We start from the raw sequence: 27,852 nt of genomic DNA, 5'->3' as shown, positions 1-27,852 counted from the left end.
AGAATCTGGTTTTGTTGAGAGTGATCAGGAGGTCAAGCAAGAGAGTGAGGAACTGGCATCAGCAGATCGGACACCAGCCGATGCTGCCCCAGCTGAGTGCATTCGCGCAGCAAATGCACCTACGGCAAGGTTCGTGTGGGAGGAATATTCAGACATTGATCCGTGAGAGCCAAACTGGCTACCAGACTTCACAAGACAGTATGGCTTGCTGTTGGACTCGACAGATTACCAGCTGCTGGACTACTCAGGCTGTTCTTTTCTGAGGCTGCCTTTCAGCTAATGTCAGACGAGACAAACAGGTATGCAGAGCAATTTTTTGAATCATAGGCTGCATTTGCACCGCATTCTTGTTTTTCAAAGTGGAAACCCACAACAAAAGACACTTTGTGGCATTACAAATAGAGATGGGACTAAACTGGTGATATAACTTTAGGGAGCATTGGTCCATACGTGCTTTGTCCCCTGCTGGCTTTGGACGAGTTATGCTGCATGATAGGTATGTGCTCCTGCAAAGTGATTGTGAGCAACTGAGCTTCATAAATTCTGACACTAGTGATGAGGAGTTCTTGGGGTTTCCCCAAGTGATGAAGGTTCTTAATACCGTTGCTGATTTTACATGGTTGAAATATTATTCTGCTGTATTTTGTTTTATATATTAGTACACCATTTGGTTCAGAATATTTTTTTCTTGTTTTACTCCTCTAAACCTAAGTGCGTCTAATGGTCAGGTGCGTCTTAAGGAGCGAAAAATACGGTATGCATACACCCACACAGGGAACAATTTATAATTGCCAATTAACCAAACATGAGCATCCCACACAGGATAACCAACACAAAGAAATGGTGAAAATGCAGATTGTGGAGACCTCATGTATAAAACTTCCTATGCTTGGAATTATGCAGAAGCCATTTTTTACACAAAAAGTCAGGATTTATAAAACCTGAACTTGGTGTGGAGATTTACTAAAAGTTATGGATAGCTTCATCCACCCATAAGTCCCACACAATTCTTTTTGATGTTTGGCATTGTAGCAGCTCCAGGCAGCAGAAAAATTAAGTTTACAGAAAATCTTGTTTTATGCATATTTCAATGATGCCTCAGTCACATTCTGATGTTTGTCCATCTGTTTTCTAAATCTGATTGTTCTAAATCTGTAACAGAACAGGGATAATGTGATTTCTGCATTTTTTTTCTGTAATGTACAGTGGTGTGAAAAACTATTTGCCCCCTTCCTGATTTCTTAATCAGGCCTGGGGGTGGCTACGGAAATTGAACTCAGGTGTGATACACCACAGTCAGGTTATTTTTTAACAAGGGGGCAATTACTTTTTCACACAGGGCCATGTAGGTTTGTAATTTTTTCTCCCTAAATAATAAAAACCATCATTTAAAAACTGCATTTTGTGTTTACTTGTGTTATATTTGACTAATGGTTAAATGTGTTTGAAGATCAGAAACATTTTGTGTGACAAACATGCAAAAGAATAAGAAATCAGGAAGGGGACAAATAGTTTTTCACACCACTGTAGTCTCCAATTCAGCACACAAATTGAAGAGGACAGCTCTAGATGTCTAAATCAACTTATAAGTCAGTCACAAAAAAGGACACAAATACCATTAATACCAGCTTATCACAAGGTAAACACATTTGCATGTGTGCAAAAATTAGGGGATGATTTAGCATCACCACTTCAACTAACCGTCATGTCTTTGAACTGTGGAAGATTACCGGAGTAAACACATGTGTACTTGCATGCAAACTCCACTTAAAGAGCATGTATGGTGTGACCTCCCATTACATTAACTGTGGCCTTACAAACTGAGGAGAAATACCCTTTATTTGAGATTTATTTTAGTAACATATTGCATCTGTTCGGGTGGGGGTGCGGGTCCCCCTGGCCACGCCTTGAACTCCAAAAAATATTCGTAATACCTCAAGTTCAGATTTTCTGCAGTTTTGTTTTCTGTGTTTTCCAATGGTTTGAAAATAAAGATGTCACTCAGGACCTTGGCCGAATTTCCAAAGTGATTAGGTCATGGATATTCAAAAAAGGGCGTTTTTTTACGGCATACAAGGTTATTAGCAGAAGATGATGGGATTGGTAAAAGTGTGTGCATCCATGGCAGTCACAAAGCTGATTTGATATTTATAAAGGAACTTGTGGTACGTGGAATATGCGTGGTTGTATAAAAAAGAATTTTTTTTTGTGTGTGTACACCATTTTTTATCTTTCCATGCTAATCTAAATTTTAATATGGAATCTAAGTAAGGGTTTCTACATGTGGCTTCAGGACCCGGGATCCATGAGGTGGCAGTGATGCCCACTGTACCACATTCTCCTTAGGGCAAGTAAAAGTAAGAAATAAAGGTGTGTGATTTGATAGTAGCTAGAAGAAATCTATAACAAGGTCAAATCCTCCTACCAATGCTGTCAGATAGAACCCAGAATAAGCAGTAATGATTGACTAACCAATCCTGGTAAATTTCATTTAGCAAGTGTTAGAGGTACATTAAAGTGAAACTACATGTAATCTTCTTTCATAGACCTGAATACCAAACCAAATTGTGAGTTCAGTGATGGTATACCCTATTAATTAAGACTGGTGCACGGACAAAAGAGGAAATGTTTGTACAGTACGCACAAAAAAAAAAACAGATGCATAAATCTGTGCGTTCTTCAACTTCCACGTTCTTCCGCTCCATAAGTCCCGGTCAGTGTGAAAAGTAACGCACATGCACACGCCTGCTGCCACTTCCAAACTCCTCTTTGAATATGCAAATCAATATAAATAGCCTCTTAAGCTCAGCATTCTATGAAAAGTCAATGGCAAAAGCACAGGGGAAAATAGAAGAATTTCCGCAAATACCAATTGGAGGCAAGGAAAAACATACTATTTGTTGGTTTAAACAATCGAGTGACAGAGTGTCAGAGAAACTTGAAAGCTCAAGTTCACAAAGTCGCACAGTGCCTGAAATAAAAAAGAAGTTGTCAGATATCAAAGTCTCTGTGAAAAGGCAAGTCATGGCCCACCGTCTGAGTGTCATATGAAAACTTATTAGGGTACAGACAAAAAGAGAAAAAAATAGGGACACAGTGGGGGAAAAAGCTCAAAATGTTAACTTTAATCTCAATTTCCAATTTAATCACACAGTTTATTTTGTCATTAAAGGAAGAACATCATAAACTTCATCTTTAAATTGTTTAATTTACTAGTTTATCAAATCCCATTGTAACTAAAGTAGCACGTTAAATGCTTTGTTTTGTATGTGTTCTTCTATGTTCTCAATGTGTGTGAATCACTACGTGCTTCTTAACACTAGAATTACCAGAGCCTACGAAAAAACTCGCAATTCCGTCCCACCTTAAACTGCTTCTTAAATCCCTTCACACCTCTCCGCCAGCGTCCTTTGTTCTCTAAATGTGCTGATAAAGAGAAGCTAGGAGCAGCCGGCTATTCCATCCCCCACCAATTTAGAACGTGCACGAACTTCTCTCAGCTCATGCCTTGATTGAGTATCTGGGAGTGAAGTGGAGTTTTAGACTGGAAATAATAGATCTTTGTTTGGAACACACGCATTTCATGTCTGTTCTGTTTCTACAGTAATCTGTGTCAACACATTGTTAAAACAGAAAGGTTTTTTTTTATATTCTAGTAGTAGATGACAAAATGTAGGCATAAACTATATAATGTATGAAGCCTGAAGTCCAAATAGCAAAGAAACATTTTCACAAGAATTAACACAATTGCACTTTTATTCAAACATATAACTGCAGAAACAAAAAGCCGCCTTAACATGCGACATTGACACCAGTTTAATGTAATTGACTCTGTAGTTCAATAGACTCAGCCCCCGCTTGGGAATCAAGGGGTCACGGGTTCGATCCTGCGCCCCTCCATTTTGAGAAGTAAACTGCTCTTATTCTTACTGTTTTAGAATAAAAGCATACATTTGATTTCATTCTGTAACAGCCGGTGCAATTTATGATCCTTGTAAAGGTTAGCTTTTTTTTTTTATTATTCACTTTTCATTCTCTCAGTCGCGTTCAGAATCAATCCATACAACCCCATCTGACACGGCTGTTTTCACTAAAGACGCGCTATAGCTCTGCAGTGTACCACGATGCATATTAACATTACCCCCCTGGTTCTGACACACAAACGCTGGCGAAGCTGCCTTCTTCGTATCTCACCGTCACTTGCTTTTCTTTTTATTCAGTTTTATTGAGTGTTCCTGCCAGTCCCCGCATGTTGCTGTATGCTTTTTCTTTTGTACTCCAGGACATGCAGAGGAAAGAATGGTAAAGACCAGTAACTTCGGCGCTATATGCAATCATCAGACACTCCCCATCTGCCCGTGTCGTTCAAACACAGGAACATATGTTGGTGTAAAGTATAACAAAAGTGCACTTTTATTCAAGTGCACTTTTTCCATCGCCTTTTCCTGTAAGAAGCAGTGTACACACTTCTCTCTATGCTGTGGTTTCTATTACACACCTGAAAGAAAGAGACAATATATGTGAAAATATAATCGCACTAATGCAATATTATTTGAAAACGAACAGCGTCAGATCGGGTGTGAATTTATGCAGGAACTGGAAATTCTCTGATGCGGGACCTTCCCCCAGGGAAGAAAGTACAGTGTCAGGTGCTCATTCAGTGTAATAGAAACCATAGCACAGAGAGGTGTGTACACGGCAACAAGTACACGTGTCGTAAATGTAGGAAGGACGGTCCTTGGGTGTGTGGAACTGTTAATATTTGAATGTGATGATTTTATATAGCACGGAATGAAAATCAGCACTTCTTAGCATTGCACCATGCAAGCTGTCGTATCAATCGCCTACTGTAACTTGCTTTCTTTTTTCTTCGGTTATACAGGTAGTTTTGAATAAAAGTGCACTTGTTTTGTTTGCGAAATGAAGTGTCTGCGGCACTTTTCGTGGCATTACACGTGTATTGTTTGAGCAGTATAAAAAGTATTGAAAAGTATAACAAAACAACGGGCAGATGGGGAGTGTCTGATGATTGCATATAGCGCCGAACTTACTGCTCTTTACTATTCTCTCCTCTGCGTGCCCTGGAGTACAAAAGAAACAGAATACAGACGCTATAGCTCTGCGTTGTACCACGATGCATACTAACGCCCCACCCGGTTCTGACACACAGACACTGGCTAAGCTGCCTTCTTCGTATCTCACCGTCACTTGATTTTCTTTTTATTCAGTTTTATTGAGTGTTCCTGCCAGTCCCGCATGTTGCTGTATGCTGGATATGTTCATATGTATTGTCTCTTTCTTTCAGGTGTGTAATAGAAACCACAGCATAGAGAGAAGTGTGTACACTGCTTCTTACAGGAAAAGGCGATGGAAAAAGTGCACTTGAATAAAAGTGCACTTTTGTTATACTTTTACACCAACATATGTTCCTGTGTTTGAACGACACGGGCAGATGGGGAGTGTCTGATGATTGCATATAGCGCCGGTTACTGGTCTTTACCATTCTTTCCTCTGCATGTCCTGGAGTAAAGAAAAAGCAAGTGACGGTGAGATACGAAGAAGGCAGCTTCGCCAGCGTTTGTGTGTCAGAACCGGGGGGGTTAGTATGCATCGTGGTACACTGCAGAGCTATAGCGCGTCTTTAGTGAAAACAGCCGTGTCAGATGGGGTTGTATGGATTGATTCTGAATGCGACTGAGAGAATGAAAAGTGAATAATAAAAAAAAAAGTTTACTTCTCAAAACGGAAGGGCGCAGGATCGAACCCGTGACCCCTTGATTCCCAAGCAGGGACTTAGTCTATTGAACTACGGAGTCAATTACATTAAACTGGTGTCAATGTCGCATGTTAAGGCGGCTTTTTGTTTCTGCAGTTATATGTTTGAATAAAAGTGCAATTGTGTTATTCTTGTGAAAATGTTTCTTTGCTATTTGGACTTCAGGCTTCATACATTATATAGTTTATGCCTACATTTTGTCATCTACTACTAGAATATAAAAAAAAAAAAACGTTTCTGTTTTAACAATGTGTTGACACAGATTACTGTAGAAATGGAACAGACATGAAATGCGTGTGTTCCAAACAACGATTTATTATTTCCAGTCTAAAACTCCACTTCACTCCCAGATACTCAATCAAGGCATGAGCTGAGAGAAGTTCGTGCACGTTCTAAATTGGTGGGGGGATGGAATAGCCGGCTGCTCCTAGCTTCTCTTTATCAGCACATTTAGAGAACAAAGGATGCTGGCGGAGAGGTGTGAAGGGATTTAAGAAGCAGTTTAAGGTGGGACGGAATTGCGAGTTTTTTCGTAGGCTCTGGTAATTCTAGTGTTAAATGGGCTTTTTCTTCCTCCGATAGGACACAGAATTCGTTATATTCGTGATGTTACAGTACATCCATCCATAGTCCAACAACCCGCTATATCCTTACACAGACTCATGGGAGTCTGCTGGAGCCAATCCCAGCCAGCAAAAGGCAGGAACAAATCCCTGGGCAGTTTGCCAGCCCACAGTAGATATTACAGTTCTCTGAATAATTAAAATACTGAGATGTATACTTGATATCATTTTCATGATGATAGGAGTTAAAGCATGTTATTAAACATGGGAACACGGTGGCGTAGTGATTTATACCGTTTCTACATGAGGCCCCAGGTGTTTCAGAATTATCAGGTGTAAATGGCAAGTGGGAAGTTAAAAACAAAGAGGCTGAAAATGATAGAAGTGTGTTGTTGAACAAAGGAACTGACAAGAATCAAGAAAGTATGGTACTAGAATACTGGGGCAGAATTTTCAGTTGAGAAAAAAAGAAGATGCTACTGTATATGGAGTAGCAGAAGACAAAGGCAGAGCACGACAGGGTGAAAGAAGCAAAGTATAATGCTAGAAAGCAGTTGATGTAGCACAAGAAGTTAAAAAATAGGAGTTTGCAAGTAAGCTACAGAATAAGAAAGGAAAAAAATGTGTTCCGGATTGCAAAGACAAAAGGCAGACAGGATGCAGTAGGTGTGTATTGCTTGAGAAATGTTAATGGTAATATTGTGATTGGTAGTAATGGGATTAAGAATGCCTGAAAGGAGTACAGTACATGGAGGAGGATGAAAGTGCTAATACATGTTTTCTGAGAAAATATAAAGGCTGAAAGAGATTAAAATAGGTAAAGCAGTGGGCCAAATTGGAGTGGTGTGAGAAATGCTGAAGGCAGCAGATGGTCCTTGAGTTAAATGGTTGACAGATCTGCGAAATATTATTGTAAGGAGAATTCCTAAAGTCTGTGACGTTTGTGAAGGAAATGGAGATGCATTGCTCTGTGGATCATCTCAAAGGAGCTTTTGGAGGAGGTAAAAAGGTAATGTTACAAAAAAAAATCAGGGATCAGGTAAGTCAGTGAAACAGTTTTGTTTCAGATTAAGGAAAGCTGCATCATACATTTAAAATCTGGAGAAGGTGTTTTGACTGGGTGTGATAAGAGATGGTGGTGGGCATTGGAGGAGGTGGAGGGAATGAGACCAAGAGAAAAGCCAAAGAAGACATCATTTGAGGTAGTGCTAGATGATGTGAAGAGAAAACTTCTTGCCCTGAAGGATGCTCTGCAGTTGAGAAAAAATGTTTTGGGGGTAACTGGCTAACATAGAAAATAGCCTCTTGCTCAGTAAGTACTGCTGAATAGGTTGCATAATTTAAATTTCTCTTTATTTCCTTTTACACTTCTAATCTTATGCCTCATTGTCACAGTTACTTGCAACTTTCCTATTACTGTTTAAAGTGAAAATTAAAACTGAAATGGTCATTATAGGAGTCTTGATAGAACAGTTCACTTCATTCAACTAAAAATAGATTTCTTACATTGAAAAGTGCCTCTGCCAACATTCTGTTTGTTGTTATTGCTTACTAATGAACTGCTGTTTGTCTTTTATGCTTTCTAGTTTTGCCAAAGAATAGCGCTACACAGTTTCTAAGGAGACGACGAGCAAATTCTTTATTTGAAGAAAGCAAGCAGGGAAATTTGGAAAGAGAGTGCATTGAGGAGCTGTGCAACAGAGAAGAAGCAAGGGAAATATTTGAAAATGTTCCAGAAACAGTAAGCATCTTTCAAGATTATTAATCTTTATCATGTGAAACTAAACAAATTATACTGGCAGAAATTCTTTTAATACCATCAGGATTTTAGTTTATGTAGCAACTTTCATAGCAAGCAACATATCATGAAGCTTTATAAAACACAAACAAATGATTCTTAAATAGATCCACAAATTATTTTATTTGTTTTATTTTAAAAAATGAAAATGATAATTCTGGCATACTTGCTATAGAATTTTGCACTTAATATTACTTTACCCTCAAAACAACTTTTGTTTACTTCTCCTCATTCACCGTTTACAAATGAAATATTCAGTATTGATTTACTTAATCATCAAAACGTGGAAATTATAGATACTGTAGATAGATTATCTGATAATTCACTTACAATAAATTATTTTGCCAACTGCATATATTTATACCTTTCCCAATGGCTAATTTTATTTAATTAGCATCAGGACATTTCCTCATTGTCCGTTTACATAACCATTAGTTTAACTAACAAAGGCATTTTTAGCAGTGGGAAATTTTCCTTAAAAGTGACTTAGCTTATATTCTGATGTGGCTTCATCTAATTATGACCTTTTTGGAGCATAATGAAGCTGGAGAGTATACCATGATTACCAAAGAAATTAATTATATTATAATATGTGAGATTAGTAAGTCAACTGCGTAGTATTTATTCCTTTGTCTTAAATTAAATTTTTATCTATCCCTTTTAAATGTTTCAAATCATGAGTACAGTTATTCTCCAGTGCTGTAGAAGGCATTTCTAAGCAACAAATTCCATATGAGATTGTTCTTTACTTATAAATTGAATATCATATTCATATCATAATGGCCCCAAATAATCTTAATAATTATGGTAGCCCTGAAGCTTGTATCAGGAACTGTTATAGTTACACCTTGAGATGACATCTTGCCAGGTCTCCCTATCATTTTAGTTGGAAATCTCAGTATGTTGTAATTTAGTTCCAGCAAATAACAATACTGTACTTTTGTTTTTCTGCTAGTTTTGTCTTGACAAGCAGAGGCAGCACACTGAAACCACAGTGTAGTTAAAATTCCAGTCTAGTTCTACATCATCTTCCAGCAGACTTCACAGCTAAGCTCAAATGGTTTCTATTTTTCTTTTTTTAAGTGTTGGTTTAACATTGGTAATAAATATATATATAAATATATATATATATATATATATATATTTTTTTTTCTTTTCAAAAAGGCAAACAATAAACGATTAATTTTATTTAAATAAATAAATAAAAGGTTGATTAGCTATGTGTTTTTTTTTCTTTGGGTATGCCAGTCAGCTATAATGTCTTCTTATAATGCCACTGGAGAGTAGAGATGTATTACATGTTGGTTGAACATTCAAGTGAGAATTTCAGTTATATTTATACACATCACAATACAGCTAGCACTACATCAGAAGAATATTCTTAATTCTTCCAAGATAACATTAGGTCAAGTTTTGAAGGTCCTTAAAGTTCTACTTACCACAATCCTTGGCAACTGATGCCACGTGTCTATAGTTCTCTGTGTAAGAAAACCTTTGTAGTGTTTGTCTGAAATTTACCCTAACGTTTCCAACTGTGTCCCCGTATTCTTGCTGAACTCATTTTAAGGTAACAGTTTCGATCCTCCGTACAAATTCCCATCATCATCATCATAATAATAAGCACTTCAATCATGTACTCTGTTACCGGTAATAACCTTTTACTTAAACTGAAAAGGTTCACCTCTTTCCTCATAATTCATCCCCTGTAGCCCTGGAATCAGACTAGTCACATTTTTTTTCTTTTAATACTTTAATACATTTACTTATATTAAATTTCATCTGCCTGAAATCTACCGAAGCCTTCTAGTTTGCCTGTCAATCCACATAGCTTGGTATCATTTGCAGACTTAACCAGCTTATTATTATATTCCTATCCCAATCATTTCCATTTTTGTAGGTGTGTACAGTATATATATAAAACTTGTGCTGTAGAAAGCCTAGAAACTATAATAATCGTCAGAAAAAAAACTGAAATGTAGAGATGTCAGGTAATTGAAAGAAACTACTCTGAGCATCTCTCTCCTAGGAGGATTCATTTTGCCAATGTGATCGCATCGCTTGTGCATTAGCGGCGGGAGAAAATGTAAAAGGGATACTGTGTTGCCGATGTTAGTGGCTAAGCGACTTTGTCTTTCTTCTGAGGTTTCATTTTGCTGACATGCTGGCCCTGCTTGTGTTATTAATGGCTAAGCAAGTTTTCTGTTTCCTTGGAGGTGGAGCCATAACCCCGATTCCCTCTCTCACTTCTGGGCCAGACAGACTCACTTCCATGCGTAGACATTTATACAGTATATAAGTTTTGATAAGGTTCTGCATACCATTACCCTCTGCTTCCTGTGTCTGACCCAATTTTGCATCCATCTACTCGCCACACCTTTAACACCCCCTTCCTTTAATTTGATGCCGAACCTGTCGTGTAGGGCTGCAACTAATGATTATTTTGGTAGTCGACTAATCGTTCAATTTTTTTTTCGATTAGTCACGATTATTTCATGCCTGACTATTTTGATGCCTGCAATCTGTGGTTGCACATCCTGTTCTGGGCTCCAGTGCATGTCTTACCTCATCTGCTCACGTCTGTCCACCCGTGAATGTCACCCTGATGTCTCTGCATTAACACGATTAAAATTAATAATGATCAAATTAAAATAACAACCAGTGAAACATATGAATTTGAAAATAATCTGATGTTTTATATTAGTGTGACCATCACAATAAAAAAGAAATACATTTAAACAATACAAACTAAAGTTCACATAGTCTTTAAACAAAAAAACTTAACCAGCTTGTTATTTAAATTCCTATCCAAATCATTTATATACAGTGGAACCTCGGTTCACGACCATAATTCGTTTCAAAACTCTGGTCGTAAACCGAGTTGGTCGTGAACTGAAGCAATTTCCCCCATAGGATTGTATGTAAATACAATTAATCCGTTCTGTATGTAAATATTTTTTTAAAGATTAAGCACAAATATAGTTAATTACACCATACAATGCACAGTGTAATAGTAAACTAATGTAAAAACATTGAATAACACTGACACAAAACACCCAGGCTCCCTTCTCAGCTGCACGAGCAGGCTCTCTCTCTCTCTCAGCAGCACGCACCCTCCCCCTCTCTCTCAGCAGCAGGCAGGCACGCACGTGCAGGCAGGCAGGCATGTCTGACCGAGAACAATGCAACACGTGCGGAAGTCATCGGCACGCACAAACCGAAAGGGAAACTAGCTTGTTCATACACCGAGTGTGTGGTCGTGAACCGAGGCAAAAGTTTGGCTAACTTTTTAGTCATGAACCAGCTCTTCAGTAAAACTTCTATTCTTTCCATGTGTGGCACAATCTTTTCCTTAATAACTCCTTACATTAATTTACATGTGATTCATGTTAAGCTTATTGGCCTAGAGTTGCCTGGATCTACCCGATTGCCCTTTTTATATAATAGTATATTTGCCATTTTTAGGTCCTTTGAAATTTTCCCTGTACACAGTGACTTCCTAAAAATATGCGTCATGAACTTATAAATGTACTCACTAACCTGGGTAAGAACTCAAGGATTAATATCAGGTTCTGGTGATTCATTCCAGCCTATTTAATCTAAGCAGTATTTCTCACTTTACAAATTCCAAATCACTCAGTACGTTCTTAGTACTCCCCGTTACCACTGCAAAGTCAAAACTACAGACCGCATGAAGGAGCGCAGCTTTCACTTACGGCAACACCTGTTAGAATTTGCTCGATCTCATCTGAACTCAGAAGTTAAACACGAACTGGCTCGGCCAGTATACATGGATGGGAGAAGGCCTGGGAACCCCAACTGCTCTAAGCTTTTTTTCTATTACAAGCGAAGTCAATCTGGGCTTCAGTGTATGGCTGGGAAACGCATCTTAATCGTTTCCATTGGAAGTGCCCCTCAATAGCTTCAGTAATTGACCCGCAAGAAGTAGCGCGGCTCTCGCTTACTGCCATACCAGTGTAAAAGCACCCGATCTCGTCTGATCTCGGAAGTTAAACACGCATGCGCTCAGCCAGTACTTCGATGGGAGTCTGCCTGGGAACCCCGAGTGCTGTAAGCTTTTTTTCATTACTGTTGCACTCATCCTGACCATCAGTGTATGGCTTGGAACTGCATCTTTATGCTTTCCATTGCAAGTGGGCTCCCCCGATCTTCAATATTTAAAAAGCATGAAGGAGCGCAGCTTTCGCTTACAGCAACACCTGTTAGAATTCGCTCAATCTCATCTGAGCTTGGAAGTTAAACACGCACTGGCTCGGCCAGTATACGTGGATGGGAGAAGGCCTGGGAACCCCGACTCCTGTAAGCTTTTTTTCTATTACAAGCGAAGTCAACCTGGGCTTCAATGCATGGCTGGGAAACACATCTTAATCGTTTCCATTGGAAGCGCCCCTCAATAGCTTCAGTAATTGACCCGCAAGAAGTAGCGGGGCTCTCGCTTACTGTCATACCAGTGTGAAAGCACCCGATCTCGGAAGTTAAACGCGCATGTGCTCGGCCAGTACTTTGATGGGAGTCCGCCTGGGAACCCCGAGTGCTGTAAGCTTTTTTCCATTACTGATGCACTCATCCTGACAATCAGTGTATGGCTTGGAACGGCATCTTTATCCTTTCTACTGGAAGCGCAACCCGATCTTTACGGTAAAAGAAAGGTTACGCCATAAATATAGCACTTCTCTTAAGGGGGTTATATAAAGGACAAGAAATACATTTATTATAGTGAATAATAAAATAACAGCGTCAGCTTTTAAGCATAAGCTCAGAAGGATATGAGAGTCTGACACATGCCAGGTGCACATTAGACCAGGGTTCAAATTTAACTCTTACAATCATACTGTGTGTTCTCCTTTCCCCACATCATATTGAGGCTGGCTGTGAACTTTTGTTTTACATTTATCTGAAAACATTACTTTTATGACTTTGTGAGTATCCAAGTACCAAGTTTCCATAAATTACCCAGTAATGGAGTAATTATGCTATCAAAAAAATTCTCTTCATTAACAAAAACAGGTCAACTTCAAAAGACAAAAAAGGAGTTGCCAAGAGTGGCAATCTTGGGCATGGAAAATGCACTATATAAATAGAATGTATTATTATTTTCCTCAGTAAATACATTCCCATAAGACAGATACTCAAGAATAGTGGAAAAGCAGGCGATATATCTGTAAACATGAACATAGATATTATAAAAGGAACACTCACCGCTAAAGCATGATCATAGAAAACGGCACACAGTGAGCCGCTAGAGGCTCTGGGAAAATTTAGGCAGTTACTGACAGGTGGCGCAACCTCTTGGAAACCACCCACAAAACACAAGTAAAAGAAAATGCATGAACACAAAGAAACTAAATGGTTAACAATTGTAACAAATAATAGCATCAAAAACAGACATAAAGGACATGGAACGGAGGTTTAAATACCATTCAGGTAGGGAACCCAGGTTCATTCTTATATAAGTTTATATACTGTTTTTTTCCTAACAAACAATTGGAGCACCTACAGTTTTCAGATTAGCTTAAGATCTTTATTTTTACACATATTTAAAAAAGTAAGTGATTATATGTGATATTTCTTCTTTGATTGTTGTTTAGTCATCTTGAGGAGAGAGACAGGAATTCACATTTGAGTATTGACATGCAATAATAGGACAGGTAAATGTGATCCAAGTGTGTACTGGAGGAGAGAGATAGCAATTCAATTCATACCTGGACAAAGGCATTGATTATGGTGATAATAGGATGTCTTTTGTGTTTAAAAAAAAAAAAATGATGCAGTTTAAGAAAAGTGAAAGAAGAGCATGACACACTTTAATAAAATAATTGAAGATTTAAAAACACAATGGCAATTGTTGTTGGCTATAGTGGTTCTAGTGTTAATTTGTTCCATAAAGATATGAAGACTAAAGAATAGCATCAAAGAAAACATAAATATCATAGGAGGAGCATTGTTTTGGGTGAATTTTAGATTCAGTACTTCCGACAAATTTACTAAAGTTTTTGCTGAGGAAAAGCCTGTATGTGCAAAACAATATATTGTATCTTATCGACAGTGTTTATCTATGTGTTATCTAGCTCCCTTTGGGAAAATCCATGTGGCATTTAAATTATGAATTTACAGATCAGTGTAATTTTAAATTATAGTGTGAGTTTTATACTTAAAATACATAAAAGAATAATAGACAAAATACATAAGAATGACACAAAAACAGAAAACATATTCTCATACTGCCACTCACAGGGCTTCATGGTTTTGCCCTGTAAGAAATCATTAGGTCTAGATGAGAACAGGTTATTCAGCCCAACAAAGCTCACCAGTCCAATCCACTTCATTTTTCCAAAACAGCATCAAATCTAGTTTTGAAGGTCCCTAAAGTTCCACTGTCAACTACACAACTTGGCAACTTATTCCATGTATCTGTGGTTCTCTGAATGAAGAAAAAACTCCTAATGTTTTGGTGAAACTTACCCATAACAAGTTTCCAACTGTTTCTCTGTGTTCTTGCTGAGCTCATTTTAAAGTAACAGTCTCGATCCACTGCACTAATTCCCCACACAACTTTGAACACTTCAATCATTTTTTCATTTTTATTACTATTTAATTTAATATTGTTTCTTTGTATCAGTATACTGCTGCTGGATTATGTGAATTTCCCCTTGGGATTATCTATCTATCTATCTATCTATCTATCTATCTATCTATCTATCTATCTATCTATCTATCTATCTATCTATCTATCTATCTATCTATCTATCTATCTATCTATCTATCTATCTATCTATCTATCTATCTAGCCTCTTCTTAATCTCCTTTTGCTTAAACTGAAAAGGCTTAATCTTTTCTCATAACACATCCACTGTAGTCCAGGAATCATCCTAGTCACTCTTCTGTGGACTTTTTCTTGCACTTCTTTGTGTTGTTTTGTTGCCTGTAGACCAAAACTGCATACGGTTCTCCAGATGATGTCTAATCAGTTTGTTTTAAAGTTTGAGGATAGCCTCCTTTGACTTGTACTCAACAAACATTTTGCTATATAACCTAACATTCTCTTAGCCTTATTTATTGCTTCTGGACACTGTCTGGAAGTTGATAGTGATGAGTCAACTATGACTCCAAAATCATTCTCATAAGGTGTGCTTTTAATATTCAGACCCCCCATTATGTATTCAACCCAAACATTTTACTTCTTATGTTTAATACTTTACATTTATTTACATTAAATATCATCTGCCACAAATCTGCTTACGCCTATATGCTGTCCAAGTGCCTATTTAATGATTCAACAGATTCTTGTTTGTTTGTCAATCCACCTAGCTTGCATTTAACTTAACCAAAAATGGCCACTGGTATGTCTTAAAGTCCAAAAGTTTCAATAAAGCTTCAATTCAAATAAAATTAAACAATAATTTACAGTTTGTAAAAGATTCAGTTCATATATTTCTGATTGCGGTGCAGGAACGTGAGCATTTTGACATGCTCTGGTGTGAGGCTGGCTCTCTTCTTTGAGACAATGTTCCCAGCTGCTGAGAAGAGACGCTTAGAGGGAGTAGAGGTAGCAGGAATACACAAGAATGATTTTGCCAATAAGACAAGAGTGGTATACTTTGCCTTATTTGCCTTCCACCAAGACAGAGGACTTTCTGTCTTCGAGATGGGCTGCTCTCCAAAGAACATCAACACCTGGCATGGGATAACAAATAAAAATTAGACAGTTGGCTTTATCTGAAATGTTTAATATTGACATGTTTAATATGCACTATTCTTATTTTAAGAAATAAATCTTACTTCATTTGTGATCAGTTGTTCGTGAGCATTTTCTTCAGTCTTCTCAATGTCGCTCTCTGTTGACTCACATCCAAGCAGTGAATCAAGAGCTAGTAGAGATCTGTTTGAAGTTCTCTATGCTGAAGTTGAAGCCCCCTCATCATCTGGTTCTGTTGCTTCTTCGTGCCCCATGGTAAGCTGGGTGTTTTGAGTAATACTCCCTTCCATGGACTGGAGGGCCTGAGCCTATAGTTTGTTCTGAACACTGAACCTCTTCTGGTTTCAGGAATTTCGACTTTCGAAAACATGGGTCTAGTGCAGTTGTAATGATCAGTTTGTTTGGATCATCATCTTTTAAGGTGACCTCTCTTGACCAACGTGCAGTGATCTCCTCTGAAGCAGCTGCCTGGAAGGCCTACACAGCAGCTGTATCATAAGCAGTGTGGGTGGATTTCAGACGCCCTTTGACCAGTGGAGGCAGAGCAGAGACAGTCACATAGCTTTCCCCACTCAAGTAGACTGTAGCACATTCAAAGTCCTGGAGAGCTTTAGCCAGCTCCTCTAAAATAATCCACTGATCAGCTTTGATGTCTAGGTGTTGTTTCCCACTTTGTGTTACTGTTGGATCAGACAGAGTTGCAGTCAGTGGCCATCTTTGGTCCAGGATGCAAGTTATCATATAATAAGGGCTGTTCCACCTGGTAGGGAAATCTTGGACAAGTTTGTACTCCTGGGCCCCTATCTGTTTCTGCTTGGTCTTCAGCTTGCTTGAGTTCAGTTCACTTCGTTTAAAGTGCTCTACAAGACACCTTGCTGCTCCAAGTGCTTTACTGATCTGAGTGTGTTTCAGTGCATTTATGATCACCAACTGCAAAGTGTGGCCTGCACAGCGGACGGACATCCACTCATGTTTTTCCTGCACCATGTTAGCAGCCAGGACAACATTGGAGCCATTGTCATGAACTGCCGCCACAATTTTGCTTGGAGGGAACTTTTCCACAACCTGCTCAATCCATGCGGCAATGTTTGTCCCAGTGTGTTGTTCTTCTAATGGCATGGTCGTGAGGCTGAGGCTAATGAGCTTCCAATCATCACTTATAAAGTAGCAAGTGATACCAAGATAAGCCTCTGTGGCAACACTGGTCCAGGCCTCAGCTGTTAGGACAATCTGGTTCTTGGCTGATTTAAGAACAGTTTTCATCTGTGTAATAGCAGATTCATACTTTCCCTCAATGAGTTCTGGAGGGTAAGGTGTAGCCTGGATGAAATGTGTTGCTCATCTGCTTGAAGCCCTGATTTTCAACCATAGATATAGTCACATGTCATTGACAATCATGTTCAGGATGCTTTCTGTAAACAATTCAGCCATTTGAGCACTGCAAGAGCCTCTCTTTTGGGTAAACATGTCTACACGCCTTTTCATAGTACCACTGAAACATAAAGAGCAACAGAGAAAGGTGTTTTAATCATCACACTCTTAAGGAAAAGTGTTGTAGTTTATCACATCATGTACTATATTATGCCAAAATAAAAAAAAATTAATAGACTAAAAAATTTAACAAGCTAATTACTGATATGCTGCAAAACACAAGTTACCTAATGTTAGTTAGAGATGGTTTACTATTCATATGAACTCAAATATTATATGAAAAAAGAAGAAGAAAAAAACTAGGATGGCTCAGCTACTCCTATTCACTCGTTTACTATAGCACCAAACACGTTAGCAAATATAGCTGAAATTATATTCACTAAACCCTTAAACCGCCAGAACCGGCTAGAGTCGGTTTCCAGTGCAATTTGGAAGCATGCCGAAGCCGAGTATATGCGTCGACATACATTCGGTGACGTACATTCATTGAACTTCGCAACCAGCTATATTTGCTTCACAGAGTAATTTGCCAGCACACTGGGGCTGATTTGTCAGTGCTGTATATTCATTGAGCAGCCAGCTCACGACCACTGCCTGCCCAGGCAGAACTGCAGCCCCACTGTCTATGGGATTCAGCCGCTGTACTAGATGAGCCTGCAATCATCAGTGTTTAACTCTGTGTGTTTGCATGCAGCCAGTTCCAGGGCAGTTGGCTCGGTGATTTACTGAATCAATGGCATTAGTTGCACCTTGAACATATAATACTAGATTGTTGCAGTAGTTTTTTTAATAGTTTTTACAGTTCATTTGCAGTGTGTAAAATGATCAGTGTTGCAGTAATTGTGATGTTCTTTGCATGAAAAAAATACGTGTTCAATTAAAATTCCACATATTCTTTGTGAATTGTGACATTTACTTTAAAAAGTGCAGCTAAAAGTATTTGACGTCCAGGGATGCATTAACCCCAAAGTATGTGGCAGTTTAAGGATTAACTATCATTGTCGAAACCTTGATATACACATTATAGTACAAACATCAACGTTAACACATGACACTAACTTTACTCGCTAAAACTTACCTCTCAAGATGGCGGAATCACAGCTCCAGGATGCTTGTGTTTCAGATGTTCATGCATTGCGGTGGTGCTGCTGTGAAAAGAAAGCTCTGCTTTGCATAATCTGTATTCAACTTTTTTTTCTTTTCTGGTGAAGTGCTCCCACACTTTAGAAAGTTTCTGTCTGTTTTTTTTCCATGTCCTTCCCCCTTCTCTATCCAACTGGCCATTAGAACCACATTTATTTTCCTCTACGTTCTTCTTCTCCTCAGACATTCTTCTTTGTTGGTAGGACTATGTGCAGTCTTGACAAACAATAACAAACGATACTGCCTCCAGATGTTCATGTAGTGCATTGCAGTTACAAAAACCAATGTTGTTCTTTGTGAATCGAGCCCTGTTTTGAAGGTTCTGTTTATGACACGTCGACGATCTTTTGTAGTCGACGTCATCGATTACATCGACTAATCGTTGCAGCCCTACTCATGTGGCACTTTTTCAAATGCAAGATAAACAATGTCATATGTACCACTATGATCTGATTCTTTTGTTGCTTCCTTATTGAATTCTAGCATGTTAGTAAAACGTGACCTCACTCTTCTAAACTCATGCTGACTGTTCTGAGTTTTTTTTTTAAAGAGGGCAGTCTATGCTACATTAACATGGGTAGCACTACCATTGCCCCAAATCAAGGACCATACCAAGATTTGTGGAGTTCTGCAGAATGTTTAATTCTACGGTGTATGCAGACTCATGTGATTGTTAGAATTGTTGGAAACCAGTTAGGGAAAGATCTGATCATTTTTGTAAAGAAAATTCAGAAAATTAATAGATGGATTTCCTTTTTAACATACAGACTTCAGTAACCCTGATTCAAATAACATTATTGTTAGCATAGTAGAAACCTATCTGCTTAAACCAGGCCATTAATAGAACAAATGCATAGTTATAAATATCTAGGCACCTTAATAGTAAATTTGGAATTCATGAGAATGTGACAGTATTGTTTTATTAAGCTACTGCAAAAGTATGGATATGACTGTTTGCACTCATTTGCTTCTGTCCCATTTTGAATAAACTATAAGCTTCCTTTTAAATTTTACTATGTTTACATTATGAGCACTGTTAACTGGATTATTTAAAGTAGTGGCTCAAAAATATTTTTAGTTCAAGAATATTATTTTACTTGAGTGTTGATGAAGAATCACTCTTGCAAGATTTCAAGCTAGACTGGCTACTACAAATTTTTTCCTTGCTTGATTTTCTTAAGCATTAAAAAGTGATAATCTGAATTTACCATTTTTCACCATAATTATTTAGATATGTTCAAGTAAATGTAAATTGAAGCAAGATATTAAACAGTTGTAGGTCTACTGTTACATATATACTATAATGCAAAATTGAACTAGAAATGTCTGAGTTTGAGAAGGGGCTATATAGTTTCAGAAAATGTGAATGATTAACATTAAAGTGCAGCTCAAAAGAATAAAAGATTCATAGTCTTAAATAATAAAGAAGTGTTGTGCTTCAGATCACCCATATGTAGGGTTTATGCCATACTTTGGAGATATGTAATATTTTGGGTGCAATACTGTAGCAGTTTTGTAAAGGTTCTACCGTTACTAACTGCCCAATCCAGGAACTGTAAGATTTTAAAGAATTTTGCCAAATTAAATATAAATATTCTGGGGGAAAATAAAAAGAGTATAAACTGGCTTAAAATATAAAAAATAGCGAATTGCAGTTGTGTGCATAAAGTACTTAATAGGGAGATTGGTTTTTATTTTTAGATTAGATTATTTAGATAAAACTTTATTAATACCATGGGGAAATTCAAATGCATACAGCAGCAGAAATATAATAAAGCAAGAGTATACTCTAACAGGTCAGATAATACAGTCATCAATCAATCAAATAAGTAAATAAATAAATAGAAATAAACTTAAGTACATCGAGGGAAGCATTGCCTGACAGAAAATGTTTATCTAAAAGGTTTGTTCTTTTTATATTATTACTTAACAATCTGGTCTCCAAGTAAGGCAGATTGTAGGTGATAAAATTCATTTTGTCAATTGTGACAATACCTGGAGATTTTAGTGTAGATGTAAACCTTCTTTGCGGAGAACATCCATATCCAGAGATGAGATGACGATTTCTGAAATAAGAGCACAGATCTGTACCAGTCTTATTTTTAAAATGTACCCAAGGAATAATTGAAGGTGGATGGATGGCTCTACAGTTACATATTGCTGGTTCTGTATACATATTTACTTCCACAATGTCCTATGAATTTTTCATACAGTTTTGTCATACTGTATTTAACAAAAAAAAAGACTAATAACTAGGCAGAAAAAATGCTGTCACAATCTAAAGTCTGTCTGTTTTGAGACACAGCATCATAAACCCTGTTCAGATAATATAGTAGTTCCTTTAACTCATTTAATTTGGAAACCATACTTGTTAGAGGGTGGTGGAGAATCTGTAAGTGTATGTTTTTGAAGTACTAAAATGGTATGTATCCTTCTTTTCTTACAGGAATACTTTTATCCACGATATGTTGGTAAGTATTTACAAGCAGCTCTGATAATGATTTTAGTGAATTTTATATTAGTCTTTTTATTTATTTATTTTTTTGTTAAAATTGGTCTTTGATCCACAAGATTCTACATTAATAAAATTACTATGAAGATGTTTGTTTATAATTTTGCTGGTATGAAAATATAACTATTGAAATGATAGTTTAGAAAAGGAAAGATATAAAGAGTAGTTTATATGTGAGATGAATTTAAAAGTTCATGAAAAACCAAATGTCTAGTGATAATAAATCTGGTTGGATTTTTGGCAATGTGAATATACAGTATGCAGTATTGAGGAGCACATACTATGATTTTTTTCATGGCTGATTCATACCTCTGATTTATTTGACAAAAAATAAGCAAATTCAGAACCCACTTGCTGATTTAAAGATGCTACACTGTCTGCATACCATGTGATCCAGATTATAATAATTGCAGTTAAAATGACCATTTTCCAAAACACCTATGTCAATGTCACATGCAATCGTTTATTATTTAAATCTGCTTTTTCAAAAGCAAGCCTGAGGTGCTCTGTTTTACTTAATTTAACTCCTGCTGTGGTTGAAAGCAACTGTTCTCATTGTAAGATGTCCCTAATTGAGCACTAACTAAAGATATTTGGGAAAAGTCATATTATAGGCTATTGAAAGGATTCATGTTGCACTGTCATAAGCACTTTACAAAATCAGTACAATCGTCAGATTGGCAACCCAATCTGTAACCTACTACTGTTATAAACAATAGCAACTAACAACCCACTGTTGGTAGTATGTAACATACTTTTGGTGGTTGGTGGTTTAGAAACACAGCTTTAAAGCATTAGTATTTGCATACCCAACAATAAAGTTTACAATTAATACATCATTTTTTTCAGTACAAGTAAAGGGAACATTTTATCACCAAAAAGTTTCTCTATATTGTTAAAAAAAAATTAATAAACCTTATTAATTTCTTAATGAATATTTTTTTATATTAAAAGAACTGTAAAACAGTGCTAACAAAGACTAAAATAAAATACTTTGTAAGTCTTCTAGTTCCCGTTTTTGAAAAACAATGTAGAGCTGCGTTATGTCATTGTCACACAGGACATAACATGTACACTTATTCATTCTGAGATCAACTTTTCGCCAATTACTGCTCATATTCAGGATGGTGCTTATTTTAGTAAAGTAGAATTCATATCAGTATGGATACAAACAATGAAATATTTTGCAGACTTGAAATATTCAGTTGTCCTTTTACTCATGGCCATATGCCTTGTATGAACTTGCCCATGAATTACACTCTTCTGGTAAACATGATTCAGCATTTAATCCTTTGTCATGAAAGAAAAAGCTTGGCTAAAATAATTCAATTGTTTTTAAAGGAAAGAGTGTAATGATCTACATTCTTTTTCTCTGTTTATCTAATGTTGGTCTTTAGAAAGACAGTAGCTTTGACTTTTTTACGCTGCTATAATCAAGCATTGGTCTTATCTGTTTATTTTGCAATTGTTTATTTGGAATCAATTTGATGTTTTGTAATTGGTCTATTTTTAATTGTTAAGTGAGGAAGTATTGTGCACCACGTGTCTACAACATTAGACTTAAGCTACATACAAATCATATCTCAGGTTTTTACAGATGGTCACTTAGTAGTTCTGCTAAGTAAAAAATGTAAAACTTGATCCTGTTAGAGTGTAGAAAAATTTACTCTATTTTTACTTATTGTATTTACAGTTACATTTTATTTTCAGCAATGCAAAACACAGGTAATGTATATGTATGTAACATATTTTGATGGATAGAGAATGGAAGGCCATTAAACTGATCTTATACTTTTAGAGATCTGTTTTTTAATATGATGCATTTATAGATCTGTATCTTGTAATTTGTTTGTACCTGCCTTCTATTTTCATGTAGTAGTATATTTTTAAAATAACAGCATTTCACATGATTCTACTTTGTGTTTTGTCATCCTGCAAGAATAAATGATGTTTTTTGTAAGTTTATTAATATTTTGTAAAACTGACTATGGAACAGTGGTTAGCTCTTTGGCATAAGGGCTTCAGCTTCCTGGGTTAGAATCTTGCCCCCAGTCACTCATGTTTTAGAATGTGCATGTTCTCCTTGTCTCTAGGCAGATTATTCTGATGGAACTTTGATTTTCCTTCTGTATTCCAAAGTCATGAATGTTAGATTAAATGGCAACTCCAAATTCTAAGTGTAAATGGGTCCTGTGGCAAATTGCTCTCCGTCCAAGGATAGCATCTGCTTTACACTTGATGCTGCCAGAATAAGCACCCGTTGCTGTGGCATTAAATTTAAGTGGAGTTGAATTTTTGGGGAGTTTTAACTAGCCATATATATGCAGTTTTTTTTTATTTCATTGTCTATTGTCTGTGCTGGGTGTTTTTAGAACATTTTCAAGCACATTAAAGAATCCAAATCAGTGGAGTATGCTTTTGGTTCACTTTTCTCCTTTTAGACAAAATAGAGTGCATCAAAGCAAATACTGCAAATACTAAACATAAATTAAAAGATGTCCGCAACATTTTTCAAAGTTCATTTATTTATCAGTTCTTCATTACTGTTAGATTTACATTGGTTATTAGTTCATGAGAAGGACAGCAGTGCAGCACTGGATAAACAGCCTAAATTCTGTGAACTATAGAATTTAGCTGTAAGATGGACAAGTATTTACATTGTGTTTGTAAAATAAAGCATTGCAATTTGTTTTTAAAAGTTTATGGCATTAAACTTTAATTAATCATTGATGTGTGAATTGACCATTTATCTATAAGTTGTTGCTTAGTCCTCACTCCTGTTGAATTACTGGTGGCCTGTAATATGTTATTTTTTCGCCTTAAGTCTAAAAATTCCTTCTATCCATGTGTAATCTATACAATGACTATTCAGCCTTTTATTCATGGGGCTGAATTAGACATTTCATTTGTTCATTGTCTTTATTTCTCTTTTATTTTATATAATGTGGTTCTTTTGCAATTTTTAATCAAATATATAAAATCCAGTGCAACTCAAATTAAAGGTAGGATAATAGGTAAAATAGCATATGTGTCAAAATACATTTAAATTTTTCTCTGTTGAAAGTGTTATAGCCAAGCTTTTTGCTCTGTAACACTGACTGAGTTATTGCTGTGTCATTAAGTTATTTTCTGCAGACCAGCACAAAGCATCATTGTAATTGTTTCTTTAGAGGAGTGAGATGATGTATCTCTGTAATTAAGTTTCCTCTGCCACATAATTCTAGACTTTTTATGACACAGGATTGACTAGGTAAATGTTAACTTTAGAACTGAAGATAATGCAAACCTATTAAGTTATTTAGTCTTCTTCCTAATGATAAAATATTGAAATAGCACCTTTTGGGTTTTTTGTTTTACTTTTTTTGGTTGCTGCTTGTTAAGTATGTTAAGTTCGTTAATGTTTGAATATGTTTTTGTTTTTGCTGTAAACACACAGTTCTGGTTCAAAGTTTCCAATTACCATCCTAGTCTGCCTAAAACTTGGCTTACTGTATACTTTTTATTGATAATGAGGTAAAATATAGGATTACTGCAGCCGTAGACTAAACGCCTGTTGTCATGAAATAACTGATATTCTGACAAGTTGCAAATACTGGCAAAGAATAGGTCAAGAATGGGAATTAGATTAAAATGATGTTAACTGGTAATGAAAGAGATATAGTAGAAAAAATGAAAAATTATAAGACCCAAATAACAGGAACATATGCAACACACTAGACAAAGAATAATAAATTATATATCTGTAGATTTTTTTGGATCTCCAATAAGATACATTTTATGAGGATTTAAAGCAGCCTTTACAGACAATGCAGTTTAACTAATCAGATGCTATTTGGAAAATCTTGGTTCAGTCAAAAAACAATTCACAATATATAAGGGGAGCAGAGATAAGTACCAAATGTAGATTATTAGTAACTGATATGAATTAAACTAGAATCATTAAAAGGAACCAACAAATGACAGGAATATCTAAAGAGACTCAAGAAAAATGAGAAGTAACAGAAGAAAATGAAAAAGTAGCAAAGAAAATTGGACCTTAAATTGGAAATATTATTACAAATAGATACAGACATCTGTAGGATAAAAATAGTAAGACATAACCTTGATCATGAGAGCTAAAAGGTGGAATGAAGACGTTAAGAGCAGGGTGATAGAAAAAGGAAGCATTGAGAAAATATACAAGAACAAACTAAATATGCAAGAAAAAAAACAGGAAGACAAAATAGTATGTACACAAATATGAGAAGAGGCTAAAGAGTTTATGCAAGCAGTAAACATAAAATGTTAGGAAGAATTTAAGGAAACAATTGAGAAAAATTATATAAGAAATTGAAAATATTTCTGGAATATGGTCAAAATGTTAGAAAGAAATAAAATATAAGATATAACAATGCAAAAGGAGAGTTGCTGACAGAAGTAGACAGGATACGTAAATCATGGCGAGCACACTATGAAAAACATTTAAAGAAGAAATAATGAGGAAGGAAGAATAATACAAACCTTCTGGTGAATGAAGATGAAGTGGAAGAGCATGGAGGAATAATGGAAGAACAAATGATGACTCCCCTAATAAAAACAAGAAACTTGAAAGCATTTAGGGAAGATGGGATAACAGCTTAAATGTTAGCATGGAAGAACAACTTCAAATGGGTGTGGAAAGTCTTCCTGCCTGCATGGAACATAGAGGGAATACCAGGGGAATGATACTGAAACATTATTGTACCAATATATAAAAAGAGGGAAGCTGTTATAATTACAGAGAAAGTGTTTGTCATAAGTTTTATTAAAAGTGCAGTATATTTCAAAGAAGAAGAATAGTAAGAAGACTCAGAACAGCAGAAGAGAATAAAGAAGAGCAATCAGCATACATCCTAGGAAGACAAGCACAGGATCGCATTTTCAACAGAACAACAATAACTGAGCAGTGATTAGATAAAATGAAAAAGTATATTTGTTGTGTATTAAATTAAAAGCAACATTTGATGCAGTACCATAAAGATATATATATAGAAAGTATTGGATGCAATTGATGTGCCTGGAAAATTAGATTAAAAATACGTAGGAGTGCAATGATTAAATGAAAAAATATCAGAATAGTGGACCAAGGAAATCAATATTACACAGAGAGCCCAAGTCCACTATTATTTGTGGTATAAATCTCTCGATTATAAAAAAATACTGGAGCGTAACACAAGGGCTTTGAGACATGATCATCACGTTAAGATCATGGAAGACATTTAAAAGAAACCGTGAGATGAAAGAGATTGGCCACAGAGTGTCCCATGGAGACCTTAAACATGAGACTTTGTGCCAAGAGATTGACCCAGGACCATCTAGCGATGACATAGAACATGAGATTCTTGCAAGACACGCCCTACTTACAATCATTATCAAGTAAGCCAAGAGGCAGCAAAATATTCAGTCATCTAAAGGATTTGAGCACACACAGATTCAGGGCTCTCAGTGCATATAAAGCGTATAAGGACAGTAAGATATAAATGAAACGTCGATGAATAAGCGAAGAAGAAAGCAGCGTGGAGAAAAGGTACTCAAACGTTGGAGAGAAAAAAGAAAAAGAATAATCTAGGTGAAAATTTAGAAAATAAGGAAAGTAATTATCAGCCCGGAACAAGTGGAATTGGAAAAAAAGGCACGTCCAATCTGGATCAGAATTAAAAGACAGAGTAAAAGACAAAGTAGAACTTTTTTTTTTTTATTATTTTTATTAATTTTATTACAATCCATACAAAGCAATCAAGATTTTACAAAAAGAAAAATTGAGTTAAGAACAGATCGATCCCCACCCCTGAGAGATAGAGCAAGCCAAATAATGTTAAATTTAAGGCTTGTAAACATACCTAATTTAAAAAAATTCTCTGTGCTTTATGAACTTATTTTAAAATATTACTGATTAGATCCTGCCATGTTTTAAAAAAGGTCTGTACAGATCCTCTAACTGAGTATTTGATTTTTTCCAATTTTAAATAATATAACACATCGGTTTCCCAATGACTTAAAAGAGAAGAGTTTGGATTCTTCCAGTTTATCAGAATGAGTCTGCGTGCCAACAGTGTAGTGAATGCAATCACAGTTTGTTTGTCTTTCTCCACTTTAAACCCCTCTGGAAGAACCCCAAACACAGCTGTTAATGGGTTAAGAGGGATTGTGAGTCCAAGGCTGTCTGACAGGTAATTAAAAATTTTTGTCCAGAATAATGTTAATTTGGTGCAGGCCCAGAACATGTGACCTGTTGAGGCTGGGACTTGGTTGCAACGTTCGCAGGTTGGATCATGTCCTGGAAACATTTTGGAGAGTTTTAGTCGAGACAGATGTGCTCGATATAATTTGAGTTGTATAATTGTATGCTTTGCGCATATGGAGCTTGAGTGAATTCTCTGCATTGCTACTTTCCACTCCTTTTCTGATATATTAATTGAGAGATCTTTTTCCCAGTGTACTCTTGGATCTTTGAAAGGGAGGGATTGTAAAAGGATTTTATATATTGTAGAGATGGAGTCTAACTCCTTGAAATTGAGCAATAATTTTTCCAGCATGGTTGAGGGTGCAAGATGAGGAAAATCTGGAAGGTTCTGTTTAACAAAGTTCCTGATTTGAAGATAGTGAAAGAAATGTGTAGCTGGAATGTTAAATTTGGAATGTAATTTTTCATAGGATGCAAAGACGTTGTCTATATAAAGATCTCTAAGCAAGATAATTCCAAATTTTTTCCAGATATTAAAAACTGCATATGTTTGTGAAGGTTGAAAGAGGTGGTTCTCTTGCAGAGGTGCCACAGATAGAAGCTTCTCCGTCTTAAAATGCTTTCTACATTGGTTCCAGATTCTAAGTGAGTGGAGCACGATTGGGTTATTAGTGTATTGCCGATAACGTGTGTTTATTGGAGCACAGAGCAAG

General features: G+C 36.4%; 1 protein-coding gene and 2 pseudogenes across 2 annotated transcripts in view; all 3 read left to right on the top strand.

Moving 5' to 3' along the window:
- The window catches only part of pros1 (protein S), a 116,110-nt gene that overhangs the window by 6,396 nt on the left and 81,862 nt on the right, over positions 1-27,852 (top strand). For both annotated transcript variants that reach the window (XM_039744669.1, XM_039744668.1), the window contains exons 2-3: positions 7,926-8,080; positions 20,872-20,896. In XM_039744669.1, the coding sequence (XP_039600603.1) occupies positions 7,926-8,080; positions 20,872-20,896 (180 nt within the window). The remainder of the gene's footprint in view (positions 1-7,925; positions 8,081-20,871; positions 20,897-27,852) is intronic.
- LOC120524711 lies at positions 12,094-12,212 on the top strand (annotated as a pseudogene).
- LOC120524739 lies at positions 12,590-12,698 on the top strand (annotated as a pseudogene).

This window comes from Polypterus senegalus, chromosome 2, assembly GCF_016835505.1.
Source record: "Polypterus senegalus isolate Bchr_013 chromosome 2, ASM1683550v1, whole genome shotgun sequence".
Classification (NCBI taxonomy): domain Eukaryota; kingdom Metazoa; phylum Chordata; class Cladistia; order Polypteriformes; family Polypteridae; genus Polypterus; species Polypterus senegalus.
This window is presented reverse-complemented; position numbering and strand designations above follow the sequence as displayed.